This window comes from Podarcis muralis, chromosome 17, assembly GCF_964188315.1.
Source record: "Podarcis muralis chromosome 17, rPodMur119.hap1.1, whole genome shotgun sequence".
NCBI lineage: Eukaryota > Metazoa > Chordata > Lepidosauria > Squamata > Lacertidae > Podarcis > Podarcis muralis.
The window spans coordinates 36726992-36740701 of record NC_135671.1 but is presented as its reverse complement, the minus strand read 5'-3'; the positions used below and the strand labels follow the sequence as shown (position 1 = coordinate 36740701).

Genomic DNA, 13710 nt, shown 5'->3' with positions numbered 1-13710 from the left:
AATTATAGCAGAGAATGGAATAAATGCATTCTGTCTCTCCCTAAAATCTAGTATTTTTGTGATTCTTCTTGAGTATGCAAATAAGCCTCTCCTTATTTGTCTCCATTATGCTGAAGGAATTCAAACATCACCATCCCTTTGGAAGACTCTAAGCATGGGAGATTTGCAGGGTGTAGTCTTGAGTGTCCCAGGCTGAATTGCATTCACCTCTCATGTATTTCTACAAGACTGGAGGCTGTTGGAAGGAGAGCAATGATCTGGGCTTGTTGTTGTTTAATTATTGTTGGTCAGAAAATCATGAACCTACAATCTTGTATGATAAATGAGCATTATTTCCCACTCCATGGATACACTGTGTGCATGTGATCTATGTGTAATGTTTTCCTTACACAGGCGTGATATCTGTATAGGAATTAATGCGTGAGGAAAAAGTCCACAAAGATATCAACCAGGGCAGTCTTCCTGAAGAGGCATTTGTGGTTGCCTGGAGAAGGAGCAGCCAATCTTCCTTAGCCTACACGAAACAACATATATATATATATGTATATTGCACAAGTTGCAAACCACCGTGGGAATAAATCATTTTGAACAGCAGGTAATAAACGTCTTAAATGCAACATACAAAAAATGTGTGCATGGACAGGATAAGGCCCTCAATAGCTACAAGTTGCGATGGCTCTATACTCCCTCCAAGTCCCAGTCACTGGGGAATAATTGCAGAAGGCTATTGTACCCATCTCTTGCTTGTGCTACCCTCCGCCAAAAAAGGCCTCTGATTGGCCTGGACTAGACAGGTGTTTGATCTCACCCAGCACAGCATGATCTTTTGTCCTACAACAGAAGAAAAGCACAGAGCTATAGAAATATATTTGTTTTCCTTGGGGGCAGGGGTCTCTCATGCCTATGCGACCATGGACTTCCCAAGAGCCCAAGACATTAATGAGTTGTCTGCCAAACTTTCTGGAGAGCCAAATCAAACTTTTGAGAAAGAGCACATACTATATAGTCCACAAGGGGCAGCGCCACTTCAGAATGCAAGTGGGTGGAATTGTATATTTGAATGCTCCTTGCACATTAAAAAAAAAACCCTCCCCAACCCATAGAAAACTAGCTTAAGACAGAACCTGATGGGCCAAGGAAGAAACACTACTAACTGAACTGTTAAGAGGATCTCCTCTCTCTCTTCCCTCCCTTCCCCCAGCCCCACTGCCCTCCTCTCCAGACCTACCACAATGTGCCCTTCTGCGCCTGTTATCGTCATGGCTTTTACCATCCTTCTGTGTCAAGGAACCTGTGCTCAGGAGTTCCCTATTCACACTCAACAGCACCATCATGACCAGTACTGGTACCAAACCACAGGAGATCAAGTCCCAGTGATCAGTGAGTCAATTCTCTTTTGGAGAAGGGGTTTTGGATATGCAAGAAGCAAAATGTACTCACTCCCCGTCTTGTGATTAGGAAGCTAGATTTGGGTCTTTGGCTTGCTTTCAGTTCCATCACATCTACTCGGAAAAGAGAGCCAAGCTATACATTACCCATTTTACACCTCTGTATTTTACTTGCTGAAGTCCCAATTATTTCATGCACACACCCTTACAACACCTGCATTTTTCCTGTACATTCTCAACTTTCAAAGCGTGATTGAGCAAGACCTTCAGTTAGGAAGACAAACAGTTGCTGGAGTCTTTGTGAGTCCCCCAGGCCAGAACAGTGCATGCTGAAACTCCGCACAAGGGCAGCACCACACAAAATATGGTATTGGAAGATTTCAGGCAGCCAACACTCATGATGAGATAGGGGCAGGCATTACAATATATATGTGACAGTCTAATGCCAATAAGGGAAACAAAGCTTGGGGAAAGGTTAGGAGCTGGGACTCTCACAGACCAAAGCTATAGCCAATGATAAAGGAGTGTGCAGGACTTTGCTGTGGTTTCTCAAAGGGAGCTCTGGATGGCTCCCACCTCAGGTCTTTGTTTCCTCCCTGCTCCAGGTGGCGGCACCTGCAAGGTGATTGCTATCCGCCGCTGCTGTAACCGCAATCACATCGAGGAGAGGTCCCAAACCATCCAGTGCTCCTGTCTCCCGGGGAAAGTGGCTGGGACAACCCGTGGCAAACCTTCTTGCGTGGATAGTAAGTGCTTGGAGGCAAGGCCTCTCCCTACTTCCAGAAGGAGGGAAGTCCAGGGGGACCAAGGAACATGCAAGGAACCCAAACATCTGGGGCCTTGGAGAAGGGAGTGAATAGGAAAGTGATTGGAGGCAGGATGGGGAAGGACCATTGTCTTTTAACTGGAAAGAGGCCAGGATGTTGGAGGGAATGATGGTGAAGCGAGAGAATTCAGGGATGGAAGATGAAAGGGGTTGATCACTGCAGTCCCCTTTCTGAGAGGTGAAGGTAAGGGGAAATGACAAATGTTAGCTGTGTAGAGGATCCCTTGGGCAAAGTGCAAGGGAATGGACTGGTGACAGTGGTAGCTGAGCCCTTCAAGCCTATGGGATTTACTGCGCTTTTTAAATTTTTATGATGCTATCTGCCTTGAATCTTTGGGGCAGAGCAAGATGCAAACCTTAGAACAGCCAGGCAGGTCAATCTTTTTGGTCTGTGGCTCAGGAAGACATTGGGAGGCTCACAGCTGCTCCTGACCTATAGCTTGCCTGTCCTAAAGGGTTTGCATGGATAGGAGAGGCTGCCCACTCTGGATCAAGCGGTGGCAGAGACAGATCCTTATTTCTACTCTGCAGCTTCCATTGTAACTGGAAAGTGGTGGTGTGACATGGAGCCCTGCCAGATTGAAGAGGAGTGCAAAGCGCTGCCTGACAATTCCGGCTGGATGTGCTCACTAGGAAACCGTGTCAAAACCACCAAGGTACTAGTCCCTTAACATTCCCCACAGGAGGTGAAGCCTACAAAGGGCAAATGTTTACCAAGTCTCCTTTTCCACTTCCCAGCTGCTACCCTGTCTTGCTTTCTGTTTTGTTTTTTAAGCAGGTCCTGTGGATAAGGCTCCCCTCCTTCATCCATCTGACAAGTTGTCTTGTTTTCCCTTTCAGATCCACCCCAGGTATTGAGATCTGCAGCGCCGAAGGATCCACCTCCCAAGTGAATACGACAGATACTTGGCGATGGCCAAAGGACCTTGCTACAGTAGGAAATACAATTCCTTACACAGCCACAGGACCAAATATCACAAAGGAAGCTACACTGCTCAATTAGCTGCGATGGGGAAGATCAAGTGGCCAGGGAGAGCAGGCGCTGGTACCCAGATTGGGCTTTGGTGCTGCCGTCTTTGGCTAGGAATGGGATCAAAGACCTTTTCGCCTTTATCGGAGCAAAGGCTAAAATCTGTTTCCCTGGATTAATAGCAATGCAGCATGTCAGCTCAGACTTCTTCTGTACCTCCTCGATGCAACTTGCACAGTTAACTCCTCCCCTCCTCCCCTCCCTTTTGGCAGATGTCTAATTAAACTCTCCGGGACAGAAGCCATAGAGCCAGTTTGTATTTACACCTGTAACAGATAATACATACCATCTTTCTTTGAAAAGATCTTAAAACACAAGGAAGCCAAAGAGAAGGGGATTTGCAGTCTGAAAAGTGTGCTATAAAGAGGTCTGGTTTTATATGTAAAGATGCACTCACTTTTAATGAGCATCATAGCAAATCATTGATATATATATATAATAGGGTTTTTTCCAACATGTTAGTAGGCTTTTGTATAAAAATGGAAGTGGCATGGACAGCATTAAAAACATATAAAATGGCAATCACCATTCATTTTCAAGGATCAGAAATGTTTGGCTCAGATGTGGAGGGTTATGTCAACCTGGATCCCAGCAGAGCCTCAGATCCTTCTGCATCCCACAATTAAAAGGGTTGTTTCTTTATGCTGGGTGGAAACTGCAGGCAGATCAGAAGCTCTAAGTCCATCTTTGGCCCTCTGACCTGTCCTCGTTCGGAACGTTAAAGATGCTGGAGGCCGGTGCGTCACATTATTGGGGCTAAAACTTGGCTCCAGGGCAGGCCAGCACAACTGATCCACTAAGCTGAATGCGGTCCACCAACCATGTTACTCCTGCAGCAGCAAAAACAGAGGGATTAACTGAGCCCCTGGTGTAGAATAGGGAGTCTTATTTCAGGAGTCGTGGCTCTTGATACATGGGCTCAGCTTTTCCTTGCTACCATCGCACCCCGTTAACTGCAGACAATACCTGGTAGAACAAGGCCCCCACTGCTCTGACGACAGATTTTTTGCAAGCTAACCTGGGACGGGTTCTCCGACTACGGAGAAAGCAGAAGCCCCACCGCTCAAAAGCCAGGGAGAGACAGCCTTTCTAAAGTCCTTCGTCATGACCATTTAATTGTTTGGACACATCCAGAAGCTACAGAGCTAAGAAACGTTGTCTCAGGATTCGTGTTAGCCGATCACCCAGCACAGGCTCTGGCTCCCCCAGCACACATGGAAGGATTCCTGGGGCTCATCGTGCCCTCAATGCAAAAGCCCACCAGAGAGGTAGATATTACATGGTTCAAATATCACTTAAGCCCCTGACCCCTTTCCCTCACTCCCTCCTTCCCAAAGAAAACTCTTGGAATGGCATTCCTTGAATGCTGGGGTTTGAGTGCTGCCGTGTGAACGTCTTGAGTAGCTTCAATGGGGAAATTCCTGCTCCAGTCCTACAAAAATAGACATCTCCTTGGACCCAAACAGTTTCATTGATAATGTCCATAGCCTGGATACCCTGGAGGTGGGGAGCCATCCTTAGGAGGCAGCTGGCTGGGGTCTTCTCCAAAGGGATTGGCTGAGAAGTGAAGACAAGAAGGGACAGTTAGCAGCAGGGAAGAGATGTGTGTGCAATGATTCATGTTTTGCGCAGCCAAGGGCCACTGTCTTTGGGGACAGAAATCAATGGAGGCGGCCGAGGTGCAATCGGGAGGAGAGATGTGGGCGAGGGTGACTCATTAACAAAAAAGTGAAAAGTAAAACCCAACTCCTGCGGCAAGAAAATGCAGAACAGGTTAGAATTTACACCTGTGAAAGGGACAAGGGAGGGTGTCAGACACCGTGGGAAAGGAGTGCAACTTCTGCAGGCATTTATAGAAGGAGCAGCAAAATGCCAATCGCAGCCAAGTGGAGTGGCAGAAGGCTCTGTATTTTGCCAAGGGGGCGGTGGAACGACAAGCACTCGCGTGTATTGTAACACCACCCTTGTGTCAGGGGAGACCAAGCCAGGCACTGCCAGGGCTGGAGGCAAAGTTTGCCCCCACAGCAACGCTGCCTGTCACTTCCCTCCCCACACACCCACGTCTGCATGAGAGAGTGGCAGCCGCTCATCCAGGGGGGAGAATGTGCTCTGCATGCTCTCGCTCCCACACAGATGACACCAGGCTTTTGCCTTCTCCTGAATGGGTTCCGGAATTCACCTGGTTTACTGTGTCCCGCAGAACAGAGATGCAAGTGACTGAGAACTCAGCCTGCCCCAAACTATATACAGTGGTACCTCGGGTTACATACGCTTCAGGTTACAGACTCCGCTAACCCAGAAATAGTACCTCGGATTAAGAACTTTGCTTCAGGATGAGAACAGAAATCGCAGGGCGGCAGCGTGGCAGCAGCGGAAGGCCCAATTAGCTTCAGGTTAAGAACAGTTTCAGGTTAAGAACGGACATCCGGAACAAATTACCGTAAGCACGTAACCAGAGGTACCACTGTAATCCCACTCCTTTAACCACAAGGAAGCCTGGTTGGGGAGCTGTTTTCTCTTAAGAGTGCAGGTGTGATTGTTCAGTGGAACCCTGGGTAGGCTATGGGGCCGAAACCAAAGCGCAGAGAGGTCCTTTGGTTCCTAGTCCAAATCCATCCTTCTGGGGAAATCCCGAGTTCTGTTTCTTGCCGCCATGTTGGAACTTACGGTTCTGGAACTGCTGGGCCGTGTACCTCGTCAGCAAAATCCCGACACCTTCTATCAGGGCAAGCAAGATGCCTCCCATCATAGCCGAGCCGACCATGGCCAAGGGCCCACCTAAGGGGAAAGAACTCTCAGTCCCAGTGCCCTAGCTCAGCGTTCAGCCACAGGAGGTTAAGGGGAAAGGTGGAGGCGCTGCGGTTATAGGATCACTGGCCACCACTTACTGCGTGATGCTAACACAGCTCCCGTGAGCGCCCCGCTTGTGATGGAGTTCCAGGGATCCTCCTTGCCCCGCATCTTCACTAGGCCGCAGTCAATGGTGGAGAAGAGCCCGCCCCACACGGCAAAGCTGCCTGCGAGGAGGAACACAAGGAGAGCATGTGGAGGCACCAGCTGGACTCAGGGATGTTCATTTGTAACTGGCACCAAAAGGTATTAGAATTCTGTGCCAAGCAAAGCCAAATGCTTGGCTTACAAAATGTGCCCTGCACACGTGCTGAATTGGGCTGAGACAGGGTAGAACTCTGACAACACGCTGGCAAAGAACCAGGCAGCCTTACGGGGTCGGTGGGAGCACCAAGGATCGATGGGAAGATTGACAGGCTTGGAGCTCCAGAAGAAGGGCCAACAGTGTGTCACTCCAGGACACACAAGTTATATTCTCCCCATGAACAGATTGTTAAACTTATCTCCAAGGACTGTGAAAGGCAGAAACAAATTTTTGTTTTGATTTTGTAAACCACTGACTCATGGCTCGTTTGCCAGGCACTTGGAGTTCTGCGCAAGCAGAATCACACAGGTGGTAAGATCACTGATGGTACCATCTCTGTGTCACGTTCAGAGAGGAAGGGTGTGAAGAGAGGCATTCTTAGCGGACGCCTCCCTTCTCTCAAGAAAAGTATGGCTCCACCTCCTGCTGTAGGACTTGCCCAAGTTGAACCTTGAGGCCACTTCAGAACCACCTCAATAACTACTGGGGCCCCCCTGCCTTTTCCAGCTGTAGGTTGAGCCAGAAAAGTGGGGATTTAAGTTGAGGTTTATAATGGTGAAATGTCATTCTGTTTCACTAGGATTCATTTATTGAGTCACTTACTCTAAGGCTACAATCCCAAGCACACTTGCCTAAAAGTAAGCCTCACTGAATACATATGGTCTTGCTTTTGACCAAACCAATATGAGATTTAACTGTCAGCTTTGGGACTGGGCTATACAACTAACTCAATATGACAAAACAGCCTCCAAGCCAGCACATCATACTCTACACATTCTTCTCTTTAATTCCTGCCTTACTTGGCCAGCAGTTATAATATTTGATTTATATCACACTTTTCCTGAAACTTCCCCCTGGGATGCCCCACTCCACACATTTTACAGTCACAACGACCTTGTGAGGTAGGCTGAGAGACAGTGACTGGTCCAAGGTCGCATCCAGTGAGCTTCAAGGCTGACAGGGGATTTGAACCGTGGTCTGACACTTCTACCCACAATACAGCACTGCTGGTTCTCCTTTAAAATAAACCAAATCCTGATCCACCTCACCCCACAGTCTGGCTGATCCATCCTTTTATTTACAACACTGCCCACATCCCCACCAGCCAACCCAAGGGTCAGGTCACTTCCCTTACCTCCAATCTGTGGTGCTCTGACTCTGATAGCGTTAATGCTGCCTTTGAACCGATGCCTGACACCCTAGGAAAAAGGAGGAGAAACTACCTTAGTCAAAACTCACAACAGACTGAGGGAAGAAAACCACACCCTGGAAAAAATGTTCAAGCACAGGGTAGAAGAGGCTGTAAGGGGAGCCAAGGCAGGACAATCTCCACATCTCAAGGAACACAGGCACCTACAATTCTCAAACTCCAACGATACTGTGGAGCCAGAAGCCACAGGTCTCGATCCACGGAAGGCAGGTGTCTCTGCAACTGCCACTTTCCCACGAGAAAAACAGGTTGCCTACCTGACCTCAGTTATCCAGTGGGATAATCTCAAGCATTAAACTCTCCACAATTTAATCTATGAGAGGCAGACCATGGTGTGACACAATGGGGGGTGAGAATGGGAAACGTCATAGAAAACTATACCAAGGTCTGACACACAGAACTGCAAGGCAAACGTTGCAAGACAAAAATAGGAAGAGGAGGTACTCTTGTTTTGGAGACATCGGAGAGCAACAACATTTAAAATGCATGTAGTTTCTACAAGCGTCCAGATGGCATGTGCATTATGGCAGTAATCATTTCAACAATGCTGTCGGGCCGGTCACTCCATTAACTCCATACTACAGATGTGACAGCTGAGTCTTACCTAAGATAGAAATGGGCAGACTTAAGGTTTGCATGATCTACTGTTCTGCTTAAGACAACAGCAACTGAGAATCCAAGGGGAAGGGGCTGGGGGCAAGAACAGATTCTGCCTGGCCAGTCGAAATGAAAATAACCCTGTTCAATCCCTCCTCTTAACAGAAAGCAATTACCAAACTTACTCATTGAAACTCTTTCCAGGCACTTAGAGCAGGGGTTAGCAAACTTTTTCAGCAGGGGGCCGGTCCACTGTCCCTCAGACCTTGTGGGAGGCCGGACTATATTTTGGGGGGGGGAGAATGAGCGAATTCCTATGCCCCACAAATAACCCAGAGATGTGTTTTAAATAAAAGCACACATTCTACTCATGTAAAAACACACTGATTCCCGGACCATCTGCGGGCCGGATTGAGAAGGCGATTGGGCCGGATCTGACCCCCGGGCCTTAGTTTGCCTACCCATGACTTAGAGTTAGGGCATAAATGCTCAAACCTGCATGTGAACAGGACAAAAAGGAGAATAACAAGCTCACAGATGCAAACCCCTTGATTGTAGCTCACATCAGAAGGAGCCAAGCACAAAACAGTAGCTCAGAAGCGCAGCATCAGTCACAATTACCTATAGATGACCAGAAGTCTCTAACCCCCATAAAATGCATGGAGATTCCTGCACAAATAACTGGTCAAAGGTAACTAATTAACAGCCACATTTGACACGTAAGGAACATGGAGCCTGACAGCAAAGTAAATAGCCTCAGTTTTAACCATAGGTTGCCATTCTAAACACTTTTACCTGTAAGTCCTGTTAAAATCAATGGGTAACCTGAGTAAGCAATCATAAGATCAGACTGTAAACACCCGGGCACACATCTCAATGTAGACTGTTTCTGTAATTAGCTCTTCATCCAGTTTGTCCCCAAAGTATCAATCTGGGAGATAAAACATGGTCCAAGAAGGAGCAGGCTTGGAGGCAAACTAGATGAGATTGTAGAAGACAGGGGAGTGGACTTCCTGGTGTTCCCACAAAAAAAAGTTAGAAACAAAACACAGGGCATCTCAGTGAAATCAGGGCTGCACCAGGGCGTGTTTTTGAAAGATGCCTTCCCTAATCTAGATCATCCACCAACAATGAAAGATGTTATTTGCCATGCAGAAGGAAACATCCAGGTATCCTTTTTGAAGTACAGTACAAAAGGACCAGCATTCCCATCCCAGCTTGGGGCCGGGAACACCGGGGGCTTGTACCGCTGTTGTGCTGAACTTTGGAAATGCTCAGAGTGCTTCTGAAGGTCTTCCAGATGCCCCAAGCAAGACCCGGCCTCAAGGCCTCCATCTCCCACAACAGACAGAAACAGTCTCAAAACTGGACTGCTGAGTTTTCCTCCGAGCACTTACAGCCCGAAGACGGAGAGTGAATGCTCAAAAGTGAGGAGACAGGCTTGACATACAAGCAGCAGGAGCACAAACTCTACACGCTTGACTCCCAGGCGACAGGGAGGAGGAAGTGGAGCGACACTTATTGAGATGGTGCCAAAAGTGGCAACGCCACCTGCTCAGAATAGAAATATGTTCTCCCTTGCTGCTGCCTACACAGCCATGAGCAATTTTCTGCCCAGAGATCAGTTCTGGAGCACAAGCCAGTTATAGACCTATAAGCCCAGCGGCCACTTTTGTGGAATCCTACACCTCAAGTTCTGCCCGTGTATTTTCCTCAGCTGAGGGGAAAGGGATCCTTATTGGTGTGCCTCAGACCTGCCAATTGTGATGTGATAAGGCAACAACTGTTTTGCATGGGGGTTATGTTCCTGACCTCCACCTGCCCAGCCCCCTTTTCTGACTACAGTGGTATCTTAGTTCTCAAATGCCTTGGTACTCAAACGCCTTGGTTCTCAAATGCTGAAAACCTGGAAGTAAGTGTTCCAGTTTTTGAACATTTTTCAGAAGCCGAACATCCGATGCGGCTGTCGGCTATTGTTTCCGGGGTGCCTGCACCAAGCAGAAGCTGCGCCTTGGTTATCGAACATTTCAGAAGTCAAATGGACTTCCGGAATGGATTAAGTTTGGCCCTTTTGTTTTTGCTATTTATTTTGCATTTTTGTTTTTGAGGCTTTTTTGGTTAATTTGTTTTTGCAACTGTGTGGAACACAGTTCAGCTTCTGATTGACTGATTGTGCGGAAATGGATAAAAGCCCCCCATCAAAACAATGCAGTGCAGGTAAGAAAAAAAATAATTTTAATTTTTATCATCTACAAGACTGTCTTATTTATTTTATAGTGCAGTACATTGATTATTGCTTTCATTTTATAGATCAGTGGTCTCATTAGATAGTATAATTCATGTTAAATTGCTGTTTTAGGGGTTGTTTTTAAAAGTCTGGAACAGATTCATCCGTTTTGCGTTGCTTTCTATGGGAAAGTGTGCCTTGGTTCTGGAACGCTTTGGTTTTGGAACGGACTTCCGGGACGGATTAAGTTTGAGAACCAAGGTACCACTGTACTTCTGGGTGTTGTGTGTGTTCACAGTCACACACATATTGAACGCACATAAAATGGCTGTTGCCTGTAAACCATTCCATCCCCACCCAGGGTCTGCTTGATGAGCTCCTGGCTCCATGAGTTTATTAAACTGAGTCTGAATCCTGGCAAGATGGAGGCTCTGGGCCCAAACAAACAGGTGCCTAACCTGGGGTGCTCCTCTTGCTCTCTGTCACTGGGGGCAATGCTGTCCTCAGAGTGCTTTGTACCAGCTTCCCCTGGTAAGACAGCTACGGTTTTCCTGGATCAGGATAGCTCAACCACAGTTGTCCATACACTGGTTCCCTCAAGGCTGGATTACTACAATGCACTTAATTTGGGGTCCCATATGTGTGCTAGGGGGAGTGGTGCAGGAAAAACAACTTACTCCTTAACTTAAAGAAAACAAAAAAGATTACTGTGGACTTTAGGAAATGTAAATTAAATATTCAGCCACTTATTATTGAGGGGAAGTGTGTGGAACAGGTCTCGGTGTTTCGATTTCTGGGAATGGAGTTGAGAGATGACCTAACCTGGGGAGAAAACAGCAAAGACCTGATGAAGAGAGCACAGGTGCCATAAGAAAGCTGCAGAGATAGTGCAGGATAGTGCGCACCCTGGAAATGATCTCTTTCAGCTTCTGCCTTCTGGAAGAAGGTACAGGGTTATAAAGACTAGGACTAGCCGCCTGAGAAACAGTTACTATCCAAATGCGATTTTGGTTTTAAACGCAGTGTAAGGTAGTCTCTAGGGAGTATATTGTATTTAATCATGGGGTATCAGAGTTTTTAGGGGGCTAACCAGACTGGGATAGCAGGCTTGTTGGTTTTTGAATGTCTGATGTAGATTTTTTCAATTTCGTTATTCTGTATGGGACAATGACAATAAAGATTATTGTATTGTAATATTTTGAAACCAGTTTGAAAACAAAAGCTGGGCTACTCACAAGCATACAATCTAACATACAAAGGAAAGAGAGCGGAGGGGAAGGGAAAGGATAGGTAGGGAAATGTTTTAGGATTTGCAGGAGCCAATCTGGGCCAGGGTTCTTTATGAATCTATGACTTCTGACCCCATCCATGTCCCTCACTTGCAGCTTGAAGGAAAGAGAAGGAGAAAAGAAGGTTGGGACTCACCACCGGAGCATTGCGGAAGCCTTTGACAGCCTGGAAGACACCTCCCCCAATCATCCCCATAGTGAAGGCGCCACCACAGTCATCTACAATTCGCCAGGGGCTGCCAAATGGAAAGAGAAGTGAAGTTAGTGGAGGCCCTGAAAGCCCCCCAAAATAATAATAATAATAATAATAATAATAATAATAATAATAATAATAATAATAATTTATTATTTATACCCCGTCCATCTGGCTGAGTTTCCCCAGCCACTCTGGGCGGCTCCCAATCAGTGTTAAAAACAGTACAGCGTTACATATTAAAAACTTCCCTGAACAGGGCTGCCTTAAGATGTCTTCTAAAAGTTTGGTAGTTGTTCTTTTCTTTGACATCTGGTGGGGTGCCACTACCGAGAAGGCCCTCTGCCTGGTTCCCTGTACAGTGGTGCCTCGCAAGACGAAATTAATTCGTTCCGCAAGTCTCTTCGTCTTGTGAGTTTTTTGTCTTGCGATGCACGGTTTCCCATAGGAATGCATTGAAAATCAATTAATGCGTTCCTAGGGAAACCGACTTCAGACCAGGTCCGGGGACAGTCTGTCCCCCGACCTCTTCTGAAGGCTGGGGGGGGGACAAGGGCTTTTCTTCCCACCCCCAGCATTTTAAAAAACCCGGGACAGCGGAGGACGTCTCCGCTGTCCGGGCCGATCTTAAAATGCTGGCAGGCGGCATTTTAAAATCACCCGGGACAGCGGAGGACTTCTCCGCTGTCCGGGGCGATTTAAAAGCCCCTGGGAAGGCAGGCAGGGGGGACAAGACTTTCGCCCCCGCCAGCCTTCAGAAGAGGTCCTGGACCTCTTCTGAAGGCTGGCGGGGGGCGAAAGTCTTTGCTCCCCCCGCCTGCCTTCAAAAGCTGTCCGGCCCAGGCTTCGCGGACCTCTCCGCAAGCAGCGGCAGCGCTGCCGCTGCTTGCGGACAGGTGCCAGCATGCCGAAGCCTGCGCGCGCTGAGATCAGCGCGCCCAGGCTTCCCACCCCGCCTCCCGGCATCGGGGCATCGTCCCGATGCCGGGCGGCGGCGGCGGCGTCCCCCCCCCGCCGCCCGGGATCAGGGCATCGTCCCGATGGCGGGCGGCGGGGGGAGGCGTTCCTGCCCCGCCGCCCAGGATCGGGGCATCGTCCCGATGGCGCGCGGCGGCGGAGGCGTTCCCCCCCCCCCGCCGCCCGGGATCGGGGCATTGTCCCGATGGCGGGCGGCAGAGGAGGCGTTCCCCCCCCCCCCCGCCGCCCGGGATCGGGGCATCGTCCCGATGGCGGGCGGCGGGGGGAGGCGTTCCCGCCCCACCGCCCGGGATCGGGGCATCGTCCCGATGGCGGGCGGCGGCGGAGGCGCCCCCCCCCCGCCCGGCATCGGGGCATCGTTCCATAGGGAAATTCGTTTTGCGAAGCGCCTCCAAAACGGAAAACCCTTTCGTCTAGCGGGTTTTCCGTCTTGCGAGGCGTTCATCTTGCGAGCTACCACTATCTGGCTTCTCGCAATGAGGGAACCACCAGAAGGCCCTCGGCGCTGGATCTCAGTGTCCAGGCTGAACAATGGGGGTGGAGACGCTCCTTCAGGTATACAGGACCGAGGCTGTTTAGGGCTTTAAAGGTCAGCACCAACACTGTGAGAAAGAGATGACTTAGAAATGGTGCTAAGCAGCTGGGGGGTGGGGAATCATCTTAAGAGACCTTAAAGGTAAAGGTAAAGGGACCCCTGACCATTAGGTCCAGTCGTGGCCGACTCTGGGGTCGCGGCGCTCATCTTGCTTTATTGGCTGAGGAAGCCAGCGTACAGCTTCCAGGTCATGTGGCCAGCATGACTGAGCCGCTTCTGGTGA

At 48.7% G+C, this 13710-nt stretch overlaps 2 protein-coding genes across 2 annotated transcripts in view; one reads left to right on the top strand and one right to left on the bottom strand.

The window, feature by feature from the left end:
* The first annotated feature begins 911 nt into the window (after nucleotides 1-911).
* On the top strand, nucleotides 912-3261 carry LOC114587727 (chemokine-like protein TAFA-1). The gene is made up of 5 exons (XM_077921665.1): nucleotides 912-946; nucleotides 1202-1380; nucleotides 1994-2134; nucleotides 2746-2870; nucleotides 3055-3261. Exons 1-5 carry the CDS (start codon nucleotides 912-914, stop codon nucleotides 3070-3072), a joined length of 498 nt encoding a protein of 165 aa, XP_077777791.1. The 3' UTR covers nucleotides 3073-3261.
* Nucleotides 3262-3486: 225 nt separating this feature from the next.
* The window catches only part of TIMM17B (translocase of inner mitochondrial membrane 17B), a 10988-nt gene continuing 764 nt past the window's right edge, over nucleotides 3487-13710 (bottom strand). The window contains exons 2-6 of the mRNA XM_028712392.2: nucleotides 11858-11957; nucleotides 7534-7597; nucleotides 6133-6261; nucleotides 5912-6022; nucleotides 3487-4801 (exon numbers count right to left, since the gene is read on the bottom strand). Of these exons, the coding sequence (XP_028568225.1) occupies nucleotides 4713-4801; nucleotides 5912-6022; nucleotides 6133-6261; nucleotides 7534-7597; nucleotides 11858-11957 (493 nt within the window). The 3' untranslated portion in view covers nucleotides 3487-4712. The remainder of the gene's footprint in view (nucleotides 4802-5911; nucleotides 6023-6132; nucleotides 6262-7533; nucleotides 7598-11857; nucleotides 11958-13710) is intronic.